Source organism: Tachyglossus aculeatus, chromosome 22, assembly GCF_015852505.1.
Source record: "Tachyglossus aculeatus isolate mTacAcu1 chromosome 22, mTacAcu1.pri, whole genome shotgun sequence".
Classification (NCBI taxonomy): Eukaryota; Metazoa; Chordata; class Mammalia; order Monotremata; family Tachyglossidae; genus Tachyglossus; species Tachyglossus aculeatus.
The window spans coordinates 16,695,907-16,713,500 of NC_052087.1; the positions used below are offsets into that span (position 1 = coordinate 16,695,907).

The following is a 17,594-nucleotide window of genomic DNA, read 5'->3' on the forward strand; positions in this document are numbered from 1 at the left end:
AAATACCATTAGAAAAAAAAAGAGCTGGAAAAGGTGAAACAAAGGGCAACCTTAATTAAGTAGCTTCTAAGTAAGGTTAGCCTGTAAAGACTAGAACTTACCAGCATGGAAAGACTCGGTCTGAAAGGGTATGCGATTAGAGTCTGCAAAAATGTAATGTATATAGAGCAAACACAGAGATGGGTTTTTTTTATGTTATTTGTTAATCACTTACTATGTGCCAGGCACTTTATTAAGCGCTGGGGTAGATCCAAACTAATCAGTTTGGATCCAGTCCATGTCCCACATGGGACTCACAGTATTAGTCCCCATTTTACAGATAAGATAACCGAAGCTCAGAGAAGTTAACTGACTTGCAAGACACAGCAGACAAGTGGAGGAGCCGGCATTAGATCCCAGGACCTTGTGACTCCAGGCCAGTGCTCTATCCACTAGGCTACTCTGTTTTTCTATTGCTCACCAAACCCCGTACTCCCCATGAAAGGGGCCACCCACTGAAGCTTGAAGGTAAGAGATTCAAGGCAAATACATTCATTCATTCAATCGTTTTTATTGAACACTTACTGTGTGCAAAGCAATGTACTAAGCACTTGGCAAATAAAAGAAAGGACTTCTTCACATAGCAGCAGTGAGCCTATGAAAGTTGTTATGACGGACAGTTGTTCACATCAAAACTATCAATAGGGTCAGGCGAGGTTTGGATAAATGGTTGAGAGGCACGAATGGGTTATTAGAGAGAAGAGTTGTCAGAAGCTTCAAAAAGTATTTAAATAATCAGTTACTTGTCTGAACCTTTTTTTGATGGTATTTGTTGAGCACTTACTATGTGCCAGGCATGGTTCTAAGCACTAGGGCAAACACAATCCCACAAGGGAAGTCTTCACCCCTATTTTACAGATGAGGTAACTTAGGCACAGAGAAGTTAAGTGACTTGCCCAAGGTCACCCAGCAGACAGCTGGGATTAGAACTCAGGTCCTTCTGACTCCTAGGCCTGTGTTCTAGCCATGAGGCAATGCTACTTCATACCTTCAGACCCTGGCTGGTATTACCTTTGTTCTCAGGTTCCAACTTCTGCAATGGGCTTTTGCTTTTAGTTGCTAGAGACTAATTTTCAATGATAAAAAACAAACAAGAGATACATAGAATAGCTTGGTCATTTACCAAGGTGAATGTAATTATATTTCTCTACCCAACCCCTGGGACTGAACAAAAATGAGTGGGAGAACAGTGAGGGTAGCTGGCAAATTCTTTTCTCATTTCAATGGAGGGCAGAAAGTGCCTGAGACAGCATTTTCACTCAGATTTGTTCTTGTTTTCATTCAACTTAATTGGCCAAAAAAGTCTTTCCGATACTTACAAACAGATTTTTAAGGCTTCAGATCCATTAGACAGTAATCTAAGAAAATGAGCCTCCATACAACAGGTGTTAAAAACAAATGGAATGTTTTGCAGACTCTAGACTGTAAGATCTTTGTGGGCAGGGACTGTCTATTACTGTATTGCACTCTCTCAAGCGCTTAGTACAGTGCTTTGCACCCAGGAAGTGCTCAATAAATATGATTGAATGAATATGGAATGTTAATTGCAGAAGTTAAATCAACAAAAAACACAAGTAGGCTTGAGGCAGAGTTTGGATAAAGGCATAAACTAGAGGTCCATAATAGGCTTCTAGAGGGGAATGTTAGGGATGCTACATGGAAACCACCTAACCATTAAGATAAATGCCACAGAGGGTCAGCATCACAGTTTCTCTGAGTTCCTGTGGCCATTCTCAGAGACAGAATACTGAGCTGGATGGATCATTGGTCCGATCCCAAATTGGCAGTTTTTGTCATTTTAACACTCCATTTCAGTGGTATAGTGGCTTCTGATTCTAATGAAAACAAGAGCAAAATACTTTCAAAAAATCAAAACAAATGGCAGTGTTTTAAAGATAAACCATAACTCCACCCTTCTCCGGACTACAAAGAAAATCAGTTGTTTTTGCTGGTGAAAAGGCAGTATGAAAAGTCCTTCCCCACCCTTTGCAAGAAGACACCCAGAGGGCCAGAATGAACAGGCTTGTCCTTAGAAAATTCCTGGTACCAGTCGCTTGGGCACTGCAGAGGTATATCGCTTCCAGTCTTTACCATACTTGCTAGAACAACGGTGCTCATCCCTGATGCAGCGGTGAATCAACAGGATGGACATGTAGATGATGTAGAAGTAAGGAAAGATATGGTTAAAGCCACAAGCCAGGCAGTAGGCTAAGGAGCCCATTAAGTCCCCGGTATAGTTAAAATGGCGAGTCACACCCCAGAATCCTGAAGTCATCAGTTTGCTGTAGTGCTTCTTCCCATCCACTGACAGGTAGGAACATTCTATGTACTCTGGCTTCTTGCCCCAGATCTTGCAATTCCCATCGGTGCGTCGGAAAAGGTCTTTCTGGTGATTGGTCACCCTGAAGATAAAGTAACCTACCAAACCTAACAGCAGAACTCCCATTGCGTGAGGTACGGAGAGCTCTACGGGATTGTACACCAAGTATAGACCCTGTTAAGAATGAAAGGACAGAGGATGAGAATAATAAAGTGACGCCTTCCTTTATGTTACTCTAAAGTGGACCTCAGTTCCATTTCTATATTGCTGGACCATCCTGAGGAGAAGGGTTGGGGATCTCCGAGTTTACGGGAATAGATTTAGAGATGGGAGTACCTGCACCACAATCTTGGCTCCCCATGTTACTCTGCCATCGTAGCAAAGATGAGCCAGACCAATGAGACGGTGGGAAAGACGCAGGACTATGTGGAAAGAGCATGGACTGGGAGACAGAACACCTGGATTCTAATTCTGGCTCCTCCACTTACCTGCAGAGTGACCTTCTCTGTGCCTCAGTTCCCTCATCTACAAAATGGGGATTCAATAACTGTTCTCCCTCCTACTTAACTGTGAGCCTCATGTGGGACCTGATGACTTTGCATCTACCCCAGCACTTATAATAAGCACTTAACAAATACCCCAATTGTTATTGTTGTTATTATTATTATTAGATCCATCACAGAAGGTGGCATATAAATCCAGAATAAAAACATCACCAACACTGAAGCTAGAGACTCTCAGGTCACGAAGGATGGCTTGTGTACCCAATGTATTGCCAAGCCTTGGTTTGAGACACTTACACTAAAATCCTTCCTATTTCGCCTCAAGGAATTCAGATGGATGAATCATAAACATGTCATTAACATGCATGAACAACTGTCTTTAAAAGCAATGTGTCATTTCACTGGGGTATTCCCCACTTATTTCCAATGCAACACTAATCCATTTTAACTGGACAGCTGCTCCCCTGTTTTTTATGTTTACAGTCACTTGGCTATTCGTAATGGACAGTTTTATAAAATCTGCATTATTCCATATGGAGACATAACTTTTAAAAATTGGCAACAGAAGAATAATACTTTTTTCATTCCACACATAACACATGCTTAAAATTTGTATTCCCCCCCCCAGCAGCACTTTAATGAAATCATATGCATACACTTTATAGCATAAGGAAAAATGTATTTCCACTCCAGCTAAGCTCCTTCCCTGCTATCTTTTAAAAAGCTCTTGACAGCCCACTTCTGCCACCATCTTCCCCGACTAACTGGAATCACTTGCTCATTATCTAGTCACTGCTGATTCTATTCCAATATACAGTGTATATTTTCACTACATCAAAATCCTTATGCCTTAGCATTTATTCAGGAAGTACTATTTACCTGTGTGTTTCTTTCTTACATATGTATGCCTACGTTTATATGACAAATTTGAATGATAAACTCCTGAAAATAAGGATTATATTTTTTTTTTTTACCTCTGTTCAGAATCTGGCACAATATGTGGTCATTTGATGATAGGTAGGATTAACATTCAAAATGGGTCAGAGAAAACCTCAGAGCATTAAAATTATTCTTACCTGTAGAGTATAGAGGTATGGTAGCCAGACACAGTCTCCCCAACCCAAGTACCACCCAAAGTGATCATGGCAGATATCAATGGTTTTCAGGTACCAGGTTTCATTCCAGAAAAAGTCCAGAACATAAATGCCCTGCAAATACACATGCAATAGTTCATCACATCTTCTTGAGAGATTCATATCTGTCTTAATTCCCTCTCCCACCTCCTTTCCCACAGTGTAGCTGGAGGATAAACTTATTGAAAAAAGATTCTTATCTGCTTTGCCTAGGAAGTTGGAAAATTGCCTACAACTCATTTTCTTAATCGATCGATCGATCGTGCTTATTGAGCGCTTACTGTGTGTAGAGCACTGTACTAAGCGCTTGGGAAGTACAAGTTGGCAACATATAGAGACAGTCCCCACCCAACAGTGGGCTCACAGTCTAAAAACTTAACCTTAACAGTCTTAACCTGCTCTGTTGGGCTTATTAGTGACTGTGTAATTTATGTTAACCTGGAAATCCAGATTCTAAAAGTTGATTGTTAGGATAGGTGGTTAGGTCCAGCTGGACCTTTACTATAAATTCTGAACAAGCAGCAGGGACCTCTTTCTAAACCAGCACTGCCCAGGAACTAGGTTGTTCTGTTCACTACTCATATATTCCTCCCTGGACTGACTACACTCTGCCGTCTTCTTCAGATTTTAATAAATTTGCAGTCCTGTTTTCTTAGCATTTTTATTACCTTCAACCTGCTGAACCAATTCTCCAGAAATCATTATCTCTAGATGGTTCTTTGATCGGAAGTAGTCAGTCATGTGCAGAGCACTGTTCTAAGTGGTTGGGAGAGTACAATACAACAGAGTTGGCCGACATATTCCCTGTCCACAGTGAGCTTGTAATCTAAAGGGGCTAGTTAATGAGGCTCCTAGAGCAGCATGCATGGGCACTTGGGAAAAGAAGTCTCATTACTACTTTCAAAAATTAGTTTTCATTGCATTGGCATCCTTAATATCACCCAGTAAGAGCATTTCATGTCTTTTATGGGTCAGATCTTTTAAAGTAGGAGTACCAGTATTTATTGAGTTTCCCCTTGGTGGAATACACTGTGCTTGTAAACATTTGGGATCCTACAGTACATGAATCACATTCCCTCCCTACCAGGATTTTGTAGTATAGCAGGGGACACAGATAAAGGGTTTACAAATCAAGTAATCAAAATGAAGAGTTGACTGTACAACTGATTATGTATTTATAACAAGTGCTTCTGAAGAAGGGTATGAATAAATACAAAAGTATCTGAGGTGGCTGTTGTGATGTGGGTGTTTGGAGTTCAAGAGGAAGGCTTGAAGGATCAAAGAACTATAGATTTCCTATGCAAATATGAACATACCTGTAGAACATTAACCAAGATCATAGAATTGGTCACCTGACCATAGAGTTCCTGCTGCTTGGCTGCAAACGACAAGTTAATAAGAGTCCAGGCTACAATGCCCGGGCGTCCATTGAAGAAAAGCTTGAAATCAAACCATTTTCCTATTCGAGGATTAAACTCAACACCCATCATGAAGTCGTAGAAGAAGTTACCAGTAAATTTGCTAAAAACATACAAAACAGTAATAATCAGAAAAGGTAACTATAGATGAATACACCTTACAGAAGACAAATCAGTTCACTCAATGTAAAGAATGCAAAGCAAAATTACTTCTTGATATAAATTCAGAGTTGAGAAAGCTGAGTCCATGACTTATAAAAACAAACCCCCACAAAAAACTACAGTTTGAAAAAATGAATAGGAAAGTATAAAGCTGTGTTGAACTTTCTGTTATTCAAATTTTTGAAATTATTCACATTTTACATTGTTGCTATTTTGCTATGGATTTTATACTCCTGTATTTTAAACTGTGTTTCTTCCTCTTCTACAGGTTGCAAGCTCCTTGTCTTCACCAACTTCCATTTTATCTCCCACTATACATTTTACAAAGTGCAAACCCTTAATTAATAATTAAGAAATTGATGATGAAGTGAAATTATTTCTGCTGAAATAGTTCCTAATACTGCCAACTTCATTTCTTTTAAATAAATGACATCCCTTTACAAAGCATGCATACTATGTGCTATGCAGGGTTCTTCACAAAGAGAAACTCAAATAGTAGAACATTTCTGGCTAAAGACCTCTACCACAATTAGTAGAAATAAATACACTTATGGATTTTAATAGCTATTACAGTATAAAAAGACATACCAGTCTGTTGAATTTGAAGGGAAAAGATAGCTCTTGATCATTACAAATATGGATACTATATAGCCAAGAATATTGGCACACCAGAGCAGTGGGATCCAGTTGTCAAAGATTACAGTAGGAGAGAACCAGTGGAAAAAATGGGCATTTGCAAACCAGAGAAGATGAGTAATTATCCAGGCCTGAAGGCCATTGATTTCATATTTATTTACTGCCCCTGAAAAGAAAATGAGAAAATGACAGTTCAATATTCTGAGGACCTACATATTCCTTCTTCAAAAGGATGATATTTTTTTATTAGGGTTATTCTATGACTTCTCTCCAACTTTCATTATCTGTGTCTTTTGCTGCAGGACAGGCAGTGCTCCCTTCATCATTTGACAAATCACAGAAAATAAACTTTGGAAATGTCAGTCCACAACACATCCCAAATGCTAGCATTTACACATATTAAAATCAATTACTGACAATATTAGTCACTGAAAATGTCAGCTCAACAAAAATCACCAGGAAGAAGATGGAGTAGATGGGATCTTGTTTGCTGACTATTAGTCCCCACTCACATCCCCCACCAACATGTAATAACTATAATGATGATAATAATAATAATAGTGGCACTTATTAAGTGCATACTATGTACAAAGCACAATTCTTAAGTGATGAGGTAGATACATACTAGTTTATCAGGATGGACACAGTACCTGTCCCACATGGAGCTCACAGTCTATGTCAGAAGGAGAGGGATTTAATTCCCATTTTATAGCTGACGCAACTGAGGCACAGAGAAGTTTAGTGACTCGCCCAAGGTAACACAGCAAAAACGTGGTAGCGCTAGGATTAAAACCCAGGTCCTATGACTCCCAGCTCGTGCTCTTTCCATTAGGCTACACTGCTTCTTTAGTTAATTTAGCAGTTAATGTCTTTTTGGCTGTCACTGGTCACATGTGGCTTTTTTCCAGAAGTCCAAAAAAATTCCTAGCGAGAACACTGCAAACTGAGTTCTAGCTGTAACTCATACTAAGCAATAATATAATCACACAATCCATTTCAGGTGAGTTTTACAATATGTAGGCAGTGAAACTCTGAAATCTAGGTTAGCTCTCAAGACAGTGAGTGTCCATTTTATTTTGTCCCTAAAAATGAAATTACCTGAAGGAGTTATGGCACCTTCTTGTACTCCTCCTACATAGCCAGGCAGAAATTTATGACAAAAATCAGGAAGCAACATGTACAAAAGGACCTAAGGTACAAAGAATTTGAGAAGATTACTAATGGCAGAAATGACTATGCAGTTTTTTGTATGAATTTGCTCTTCCATTTTAAAAGGTTTCAATCAAAGGTTTCAGTGTAAGCATGGGTACTCTCCTTATTCACTCTCTCTCACTAAAGAAGATTTACTGAAGAGAAATGCATTCACCATTTGAATGACAAAATAATTCTCTCACTTTCAATTTCACTTGAAAGTCAAAACTACTCCTTTAGGCAGGTCATTTCTCACCCCAACATTAGCAGTCTGAAAGGAGATGGCCACAGCATATTAACTCAGATCCTATAACCTGAACCTACTTCACCACACTTAACTTTGAGAACAATTTTCACCAGCACTGTAATCTCCTAACAGAACCGTGATGGGAAGCCTACCTGGAAAGTGACCCATGCTGTGTAGATCTGAGCAGCTTTTTGGCTCACTGATGGTGTCTTCGCCCAGATATCAGAGAGATGAATATTCCCAGTGAACAGATCAATAAGAGGGGTAGTCAGAGCACACTGGTACTGGTCACATGCCATGATAAAGTAATACACAATAAATGGGGCAAACATCAGCAGGAATATGACACTTGCTAGGGAAAACCAATCCACCTCCCTGAAACAAAGAAAAATGTTACTTCCATATATCATCTGTAGGGAAATAGAACATCCCAGCTCATACTACCGCAACATTCTTTATTAGAAGAATACATAACAGAGTAGTGAACTGAATAATTCCCCTGCTGCCAAAAATATTTAAGTTTACTGCTCCTTTATTGTAGAAGGATAGTTGAATAAATAGGTTATTAGTAAGTCCCATGTGGGACATGGGACTGATTCATTTGTATCTACCTCAGCGCTTAGAACAGTGCTTGACACACAGTAAATACTTAAATATAACAATAATTAAAAATTAGTATTAATAATAATCATTTAGACTGTTAACTCCTTGGGGGCAAAGAGTCTACCAACTCTGTTGTACTGTTCTCTTCCAAGGGCTTAGTACAGTGCTCTGCACACAGTAAGTGCTCGATAAATATGTTTGAATGAATGAATGACTATCAGCTTGCTTTCTCTGAGGAATCTCCAAAACATTATTTAATCCTTGCTAGATCACTGGAAAGGAATTATTACCTGTGTCTCACAAAGGTGTAAAGATGGGAAGGGGATGGCACATACTGAAGTGAAAAGAGAAATCAAGGACCAATCCAGTGTCTCATATGGAATTAAAAGTCTGTATATGTTGCTGACTTGTACTTTCCAAGTGCTTAGTACAGTGTTCTGCATACAGTAAGCGCTCAATAAATACAATTGAATAAATGGATGAATCTGATTTCTCCACAGTCAGTAAGCTTTCCTTCTCAGAATGAAGCTTCTAGTTCTGTTGCTAAGCAACTGCTGCTCTTATGGAGGCATTCTAGCAAAATGGCCTTGCTGAGTTTTGAAGGAAGTCAGTTTACTATTCTCCTTTATTAGAAGGGTGCTGCAGTAACTCCGAGTGTGAGGGAGAATAATGGAAACTGGATGGGAGGCTGGCAGGGAAATCCTTAATGCTTAGGAAAACCTAGCAGGAGAGTAGGTGAGGTATTAAGATCTACTCATTGATAAGATTAGTAAGAGCCAATTATGACAAAAAATAGTTGGGTCAAAACTATTCAGGAGGCTTAGTTTGCTTTCATCCTTTTCATAAAATGCCAAAAACAGATCATCATCACTCAGACAAGATCCTTGTCTTCCTCTCCCCCTCGTCCCCCTCTCCATCCCCCGCATCTTACCTCCTTCCCTTCCCCACAGCACCTGTATATATGTATATATATTTGTACATATTTATTACTCTATTTATTTATTTATTTTACTTGTACCTATCTATTCTATTTATTTTATTTTGTTAGTATGTTTGGTTTTGTTCTCTGTCTCCCACTTCTAGACTGTGAGCCCACTGTTGGGTAGGGACTGTCTCTATATGTTGCCAGCTTGTACTTCCCAAGTGCTTAGTACAGTGCTCTGCACACAGTAAGCGCTCAATAAATACGACTGATTGATTGATTGATTGATCCTCAGTCATTGCTGGCTTTGGTTTGTGGAAAGCAGACTTCACCTGGGGCGATACAAGGATGCACACTGGAAGCATGAGAGGTGTCTATGGCAACATTGCGTGAGCAGCAGGATGTAAGATCATTGTGCACAGGGAATGTGTCTACCAATTTTGTTATATTATACTCTCCCAAGCACTGTACTAAGTGCTCTGCACAGAGTAAGTGCTCCAGAAAAATGATTGATTGCGTGATTATTGATTTGGGACACTTATTTGGTCTGGTTGAGGCTATGATGCGTGCATGACTAGAACTGGCCCAGATGCTGGAGAGACGGGAACTGTCGGATTGGAAAGCAAAGATAATCTCTTTGACTGTCAGAGGACGATACAATGGTATAGGAAAATACACCCAAGAAGAGCATTGTTTGGCACGATGACTTCCCAACCATTTCTCCTAATTGAAGTAAGCATTAGAAGCAGCGTGGCCTAGTTGATATTGCATGGGCCTGAGTCACAGGGACCTGGGTTCTAATCCTGAATCCATCATTTGTCTGCTGTGTGACTTTGGGCAAATCACCTCACTTCTCTGTGTCTCAGTTACCTCATCTGAAAAATGGGGATTAAGACTGTGAGTCCTATGTGGGACAGGGACTGTGTCCAACCTGATTACCTTGTATCTAATCCAGTGCTTCTAACTGTGTTTGGCACATAGTAAGCACTTAACAAATACTATTATTATCATCACCATCATTTATGGTCTACAAGTACCAAGTGCAGTACTCTGCACACAGCAGGTATTCCATCAATAAATACAGCTGAGGATGATTATTATACTTTCTCTCCAATTCCTCTGCAAAACCTCCTGTGTCACAGAAGTAGGACACATTTTCTGCTGTTTCTTAAGGTGTCCACCTATGGCACTGTCCTAATAATGAACATTTTGGGCCTGTAGATTTTCAATTGGTTCCCTCAGCTGCAAGAGTCTGGATTTCAGCTTCCCAAAACAGCTGATACCCCTTTAGAAAAGCAGTTCTCCAGTAAACATCACTTCTGTCGTGTCAAAATACCATCAGCCAAAGCTTACCAGGCTCTTCCCCACTGTCCTTGAGGTACTTTATTTTTGCCAGAAATCCCATTTTTGTTCTTGGATTTTGAAGAATTTGTTGTGGAACCTGTAGCCATTGGAACCTACAGGAGACAGAGATTTGGACCAAGAGATTCCAGTAAATAACCACTCCAACAATTACGCCCTATTTAAAGAAAAAAATTAAGCATTTAGTACAGTGTTCTTTTCAGAGTAAGCACTCAATAAATTGCACTTATTCAGGGACTTGCAACACCCCATCTAGACTGTAAGCTCATTGTGGGCAGGGATTGTCACTGTTTATTGTTGTACTGTACTTTCCCAAGTGGTTAGTACAGCGCTCGGCACACAGTAAGCACTTAATAAATATGACTGACTGACTGACTGAATGAATACAAAAATAGGGTGGAGGGTATTCAAGTACAACAAACTTCTGTGCTACTGCATCTCACCAAAACTGGTTGGTTTAATTCTTAATAGGACCCAATGAAGCAAGAAGTTGGAGAAAGGGCCCATTGGGAGGGCATGGAATGGATGTACATCAGTAAAGCATGTTTTCTTTTTTAAAAAAATGGTATTTCTTAAGCACTTAGTCTGTGCCAGGCACTGAACTAACCACTGGGGTAAATACGAGTTAATCAGGTTGGACTAACTGTGGTCTATATCCTACGTGGGGTTTACAGTCTTAATCCCCATTTTATTCATTCATTCAATAGTATTTATTGAGCGCTTACTAGGTGCAGAGCATTGTCCTAAGTGCTTGGGAAGTCCAAATCGGCAACATATAGAGACGGTCCCTACCCAACAATGGGTTCACAGTCTAGAAGGGGGAGACAGACAACAAAACAAAACAAGTAGAGAGGTGTCAATACCATCAGAATAAATGGAATTATAGCTACATACACATCATTAGTAATTTAAATAGAGTAATAAGTATGTACAAATATACACAAGTGCTGTGGGGAGGGGGAAGGGGTAAGGCAGAGCGAGGAGGGTGATGGGGAGGAGAGGAGGAGAAGAGGAAAAAGGGGGGCTCAGTCAGGGAAGGCCTCCTGGAGGAGGTGAGTTCTCAGTAGGGCTTTGAAGGGAGGAAGAGAGCTAGTTTGGTGGATGTGTGGAGGGGGGGGCATTCCAGGCCAGGAGAAGGACGTGGGCCGGGGGTCGACGGCGGGACAGGTGAGAACGAGGCACAATGAGGAGGTTAGCGATAGAGGAGTGGAGTGTGCGGGCTGGGCTGCAGAAGGAGAGAAGGGAGGTGAGGTAGGAGGGGGTGAGATGATGGGGAGCTTTGAAGCTAAGAGTGTGGAGTTTTTCCTTCATAGGAAGGTTGATAGGCAACCACTGGAGATTTTTGAGGAGGGGAGTGACATGCCCAGAGCATTTCTGAAGAAAGATAATCTGGGCAGCAGTCTGAAGTATAGACTGAAGCAGAGAGAGACAGGAGGATGGGAGATCAGGAAGGAGGCTGATGCAGTGGATCTTGGTGATGTTGTGGAGGTGAGACCACCAGGTTTCAGTGACGGATTGGATGTGTGGGGTGAATGAGAGAGCGGAGTCAAGGATGACACCAAGGTTGCAGGTTTGTGAGACGGGAAGGATGGTAGTGCCATCCACAGTGACGAGCAAGTCAGGGAGAGGACAGGGTTTGGGAGGGAAGATAAGGAGCTCAGTCTTGGACATGTTGAGTTTTAGATGGTGGGCAGACATCCAGGTGGAGATGTCCTGAAGGCAGGAGGAGATACGAGCCTGGAGGGAGGGAGAGAGAACAGGGGAGGAGATGTAGATTTGGGTGTCATCCGCATAGAGATGATGGTTGAAGCCATGGGAGAGAATGAGTTCACCAAGGGAGTGAGTATGGATGGAGAACAGAAGGGAACCAAGAACTGACCCTTGAGGAGCCTGTGAAGGAGACTGAGAAAGAATGGCCAGAGAGATGAGATGGGAGAACCAGAACATGATGGAGTCTGTGAAGCCAAGGTTGGAGAGTGTGTTGAGGAGAAGGGGATGGCCTACAGTGTCAAAGGCAGCTGAGAGTTCAAGAAGGATTACGATAGAGTAGGAGCCATTGGATTTAGCAAGAAGCAGGTCATTGGTTACCTTTGAGAGGGCAGTTTCGGTGGAGTGTAGGGGACGGAAGACAGGTTGGAGGGGGTCCAGGAGAGAGTTGGTGTTGAGGAATTTGAGGCAGCGAATGTGGACAACTCGTTCTAGGAGTTGGAAAGGAAGGGTAGGAGGGAGATATGGCGATAACTAGAAGGGGCAGTGGGGTTAAGAGAGGATTTTTTTAGGATTGGGGAGACGTGGGCATGTTTGAAGGCAGAGGGGAAGGAATCAGTGGAGAGTGAGTGGTTGAAGATGGAAGTTAAGGAGGGGAGGAGGAAAGGGGAAAGAGTTTTCATAAGATGAAAGGGAATGGGGTCCGAAGCAGAGGTGGAGGGGGTGGTACTTGAGAGAAGGGAGGAGATATCATCTGAAGGTACTGCTGGGAAGGATGGGAAAGTAGAGGAGAGAGTTGAGAGCCGGGGGCAGGGGGGAGGATGAAGAAGGGGGAAGGGAGGCTTCGGGAGCTCAGACCTGATGGTGTTAATTTTACTAATGAAGTAAGAGGCCAGATCGTTGGGGGTGAGGGTTGGAGGAGGGGGAGGAACAGGGGGCCTGAGGAGGGAGTTAAATGTCTGGAACAGCTGATGGGGGTGATGGGCATGGGTGTCAATAAGGGAAGAAAAATCGTTTTGCCTGGCAGAGGAGAGGGCAGAGTTAAGGCAGGAAAGGATAAATTTGAAGTGACATGTTGTTTAGACTTTCGCCAACAGCGTTCCACACAGCTTGAGCATAAGAGCGAAGGAGGCAGACAGTGGCAATGATTCAAGGCTGTGGGTTAGTGGCGTGAGAACAATGATGGGAAGAGGGAGCGAGTGAGTTGAGTTGAATAGAAAGGGTGGAGTTGAGAGCAGTAATCTGGTCATCAAGAGTGGGTAGAGAGGATAGGGAGGCAAGGTGGGGTGTAATGTGCTTCGAGAGATGAATGGGGTTGAGAGGGTGGAGGTCTCTGTGGAGGAGTAATATAGATTTACAGTGGGGAGGAGTGTGAGAGAGGAGGCAGGTGAGAAGATTATGATCGGAGAGTTGGTGAGGGTGGAGGTAGTGCAACAGTAAAAGATGATTTTATGAGGATGGAGTACCTGATACACATAAATTGACTCACCCAAGATCCCACAGCAGACAAGTGGCATTAGAACCCACGTTATCTGATTTCCAGGCCCAGGCTCTCTTTCTATTATGCAACATTGCTTCTCTAGAATTAAACTACTTGTGAAAATATTTTCATTTTTCTCCTGAATCTCTGCAAGGATCGAGCCTAATGCCAAGTGCCTAATTTCAGGTACTATTTAGCACTCTTTTAATTGGCTCCATGAAAACTGAGTGCTAAGCAAAAAAAATCCCTAAGTCAAATACAGTTTCCCATAGGAAATAACATAAAATCCATTAACATTTTCCCAAGATCCAGAAAATTAGCCTGCATAATATACATATATTAGAAATTAGTGATAAAAACATAATAGTTACATGATCATTAGCAATGTAAATAGGTACAGTTGCAAAGTATTTTAATTCAATTTTTATGGGTACTTAAGTAAATATTTAATTTTCAAATATCTTTCATATCTTCCTCAACAAAAGACCCTTCCTGCTAACACTGTATCTACCATGAATCTAATACCAAGAGTAGAAACAAATGTTACGAATAGACAACTCAATCTTTACTCCAGTGTTGTACTGTACTCTCTCAAATGCTTAGTAGAGTGCTCTGCACACAGTAAGTGCTCAATAAATATCACTGATTGATTGACAGGTCTGACATTAAAGGGGAACCTAAATAAATGCTTGATCAGATTCAAATTAATTTCAAGTAAACAAAGAAACCAATTCTACATTTTTGATGACTTTAAAATTGGTTTGACAAATATGGTATGGGTCCACATAAAAGGCCAAATCACAAAAACTTAAATTATACTGAAATCAATAAAAATGGTCCCAACACTCTTACTTTACTGACTTGGACAATAAAATGGTGAAGTCTCTCCCCACCTCCAAAGCTTTACTAAAATCACATCTCCTCCAAGAAGCCTTCCTAAGCTAAGCCCTCATTTCCTCTTACCCCCTCTTCCTTTTGTGTTTTCCATGCACTTGATATTCACTCCATCCTCAGTACCAGAGCACTTACATACGCATCTGTACTCAATTTTAACGTTGATCTCCCCATGTATACTGTGAGCTCCTCGTGGGCAGGGAACACGTCTACCAATTCTGTTGTATTGTACTCTCCCAAGTGCTTAGTACAGTGTTTGCACATATATTGTACTCTCTCAAGTACTTAGTATAATGCTCTACACATAGTCACCACTGGTCCCCAAATACTTCCAACCCAGAAGGTGTATACCAAAGATCACTTAGCAGATCACAGAGATGCTTCTCAATTTTGCTTCGATAGTAACAGGACAGATATACAAACCCTTTAATCTGTTCTTGGGATAGAAAACATAGTTCGCCCACAAAGTGATTTGGCCTGACTGGGGCATGGGGGTCAAGGTCTCTATATGTTGCCAACTTGGACTTCCCAAGCGCTTAGTACAGTGCTCTCCACACAGTAAGCGCTCAATAAATAAATACAATTGAGTGAATTCTATTTATTTATATTAATGCCTGTGTACTCGTTTTGATGTGTACATATATCTGTAATTCTGTTCGTTTATATCGATGCTATTGATGCCTGTTTACGTATTTTGTTGTCTGTCTCCCCCCTTCTAGACCGTGAGCCCGCTGTGGGCAGGGATTGCCTCTCTCTGTTTCCGAATTGTACTTGCCAAGTGCTTAGTACAGTGCTCTGCACACAGTAAGCACTCAATAAATACGATTGAGTGAGTGAATACGATTGAATGAATGAAAGGGCATAGTGCATTCCTAATCCCCTACCCTGAAAAAAGAAAATCAACTTTTCTGCAATCCTGACTTTCACGGAAAATATGAGATGAAAATATGAGATATAAATATCCCTGGGGGGCGGGCAGGAGATAGAGGGTGGGGAGAACACCATCTTCAGCCTTCTTCTCCCCTGTTGCGACAAAACCCCACACCCACTGGAGTGGACTGGGTACATATTTATTACTCTATTTATTCATTTATTTTACTTGTACATATCTATCCTATTTATTTTATTTTGTTAGTATGTTTGGTTTTGTTCTCTGTCTCCCCCTTTTAGACTGTGAGCCCACTGTTGGGTAGGGACTGTCTCTATATGTTGCCAATTTGTACTTCCCAAGCGCTTAGTACAGTGCTCTGCACATAGTAAGCGCTCAATAAATACGATTGATTGATTGGAGGCGGCGTTCCCTCCTTTTCCCCTCCCACTTCACAAGCAGGAGACCTGAAGGCTCAGATCTACCTCAGCACTTCCACAGTGATCGGCACCCAAAAAGCGCTTTATAATAGCATTTATAATGGCATTTATTAAGCGCTTACTATGTGCAAAGCACTGTTCTGAGCGCTGAGGAGGTTATAAAGTGATTAGGTTGTCCCACGGGGGGCTCACAGTCTTCATCCCCATTTTGCAGTTGAGGTAACTGAGGCCCAGAGAAGTTGTGACTTGTCCAAAGTCAGCTGACAGTTGGCGGGGCCGGGATTTGAACCCATGGCCTCTGACTCCAAAGCCCGGGCTCTTTCCAATGAGCCACGTTGCTTCTCTTCAGCGCTTCACAAATACCACCACAATCCCTGCACACCAGACTCGTGCACCTGCAGACACGTGCATTCACATCGACCTCCTCATCACTGGTCAGAGCATAATTCATTCATTTAGTCATTTAATCAATCGTACTTATTGAGCGCTTACCGTGTGCAGGGCACTGTACTAAGCGCTTGGAAAGTACAATTCGGCGACAGATAAAGACAATCCCTACCCAACAACGGGTTCACAGTCTACAGACAACAAAACATCAGGTAGTGGCGGGGAGAGATACATGAAACAACAGGCAGAGACTGTTCCTGCTACCGCCAATGTCTAGGAATTCAAGGCTTAAATACGATTGATTAATTGATTTGAGCCCCGAAGAGGCCAAAGGACTCAGAAAATCTGTGCAATGGGGGCTGCTGCCATTGTTTCATGTATTACCTTCTCCTGCCATTGCTGTTCTGCTCCACAGAGGGTTCTCCATTGTCATTTTGAGGAATGACATTAGGAGGCCTTGCCAGACTGAGCCCCTTCCTTCCTCTCCCCCTCGTCCCCCTCTCCATCCCCCCATCTTACCTCCTTCCCTTCCCCACACCTGTATATATGTTTGTACATATTTATTACTCTATTTATTTATTTATTTTACTTGTACATATCTATTCTATTTATTTTATTAGTATGTTTGGTTTTGTTCTCTGTCTCCCCCTTTTAGACTGTGAGCCCACTGTTGGGTAGGGACTGTCTCTGTATGTTGCCAATTTGTACTTCCCAAGCGCTTAGTACAGTGCTCTGCACATAGTAAGCGCTCAATAAATACGATTGATGATGATGATGATGATTTTGACCACGGGAGGCCCAGACTTCCCGCCACCACCTGACGCCTATGGACTTGGTTCTGGGAATTCTGGATCCGACCGTCCACCCTTCTTCCTCTCCGAAGAATGCCTGCGTTGGTAAAGTAGCCTGCATCCATCCCTCTAATTTTTCCTATAAAGAACACCTCTTTACTTGCCAAAACGAACCCGGGTTTTCTAAAAACTTACATACACCAAGACGCTGTTCTGACCTAACCACGGTCATTCCCAAGAATATTGCTTACCTCGCTATCCAACGGCTCCTGACACAAACTGTCTTCAATTTTGGGCAGAATTACAAGGAAAAACAGAGGGCCCACCCCCAAATCTGACGCGTTCAGGCCGCGATCCAATCTCTGGTAGACAGCCCATTCGTGTAATGAGAGGCGTTTTCTCCATTGGTGCAGACGGATCAAACCATACCGAGCTGATTAGGTAACCATGGTAACCACTAATTCCCTCCCTCCGGCAGGAAAATCTTAAAG

The 17,594-nt window shown here is 41.8% G+C and overlaps 1 protein-coding gene across 1 annotated transcript; it reads right to left on the reverse strand.

The window, feature by feature from the left end:
• Positions 1 to 534: 534 nt before the first annotated feature.
• Positions 535 to 17,508, reverse strand: DHCR7 (7-dehydrocholesterol reductase). The gene is given in 9 exon segments (XM_038764767.1): positions 535 to 2,533; positions 3,939 to 4,070; positions 5,312 to 5,516; positions 6,164 to 6,377; positions 7,310 to 7,400; positions 7,802 to 8,024; positions 10,528 to 10,631; positions 17,355 to 17,396; positions 17,398 to 17,508. Coding segments are annotated over 9 exon segments (1,587 nt in total). The 3' UTR covers positions 535 to 2,068.
• Positions 17,509 to 17,594: the final 86 nt, after the last annotated feature.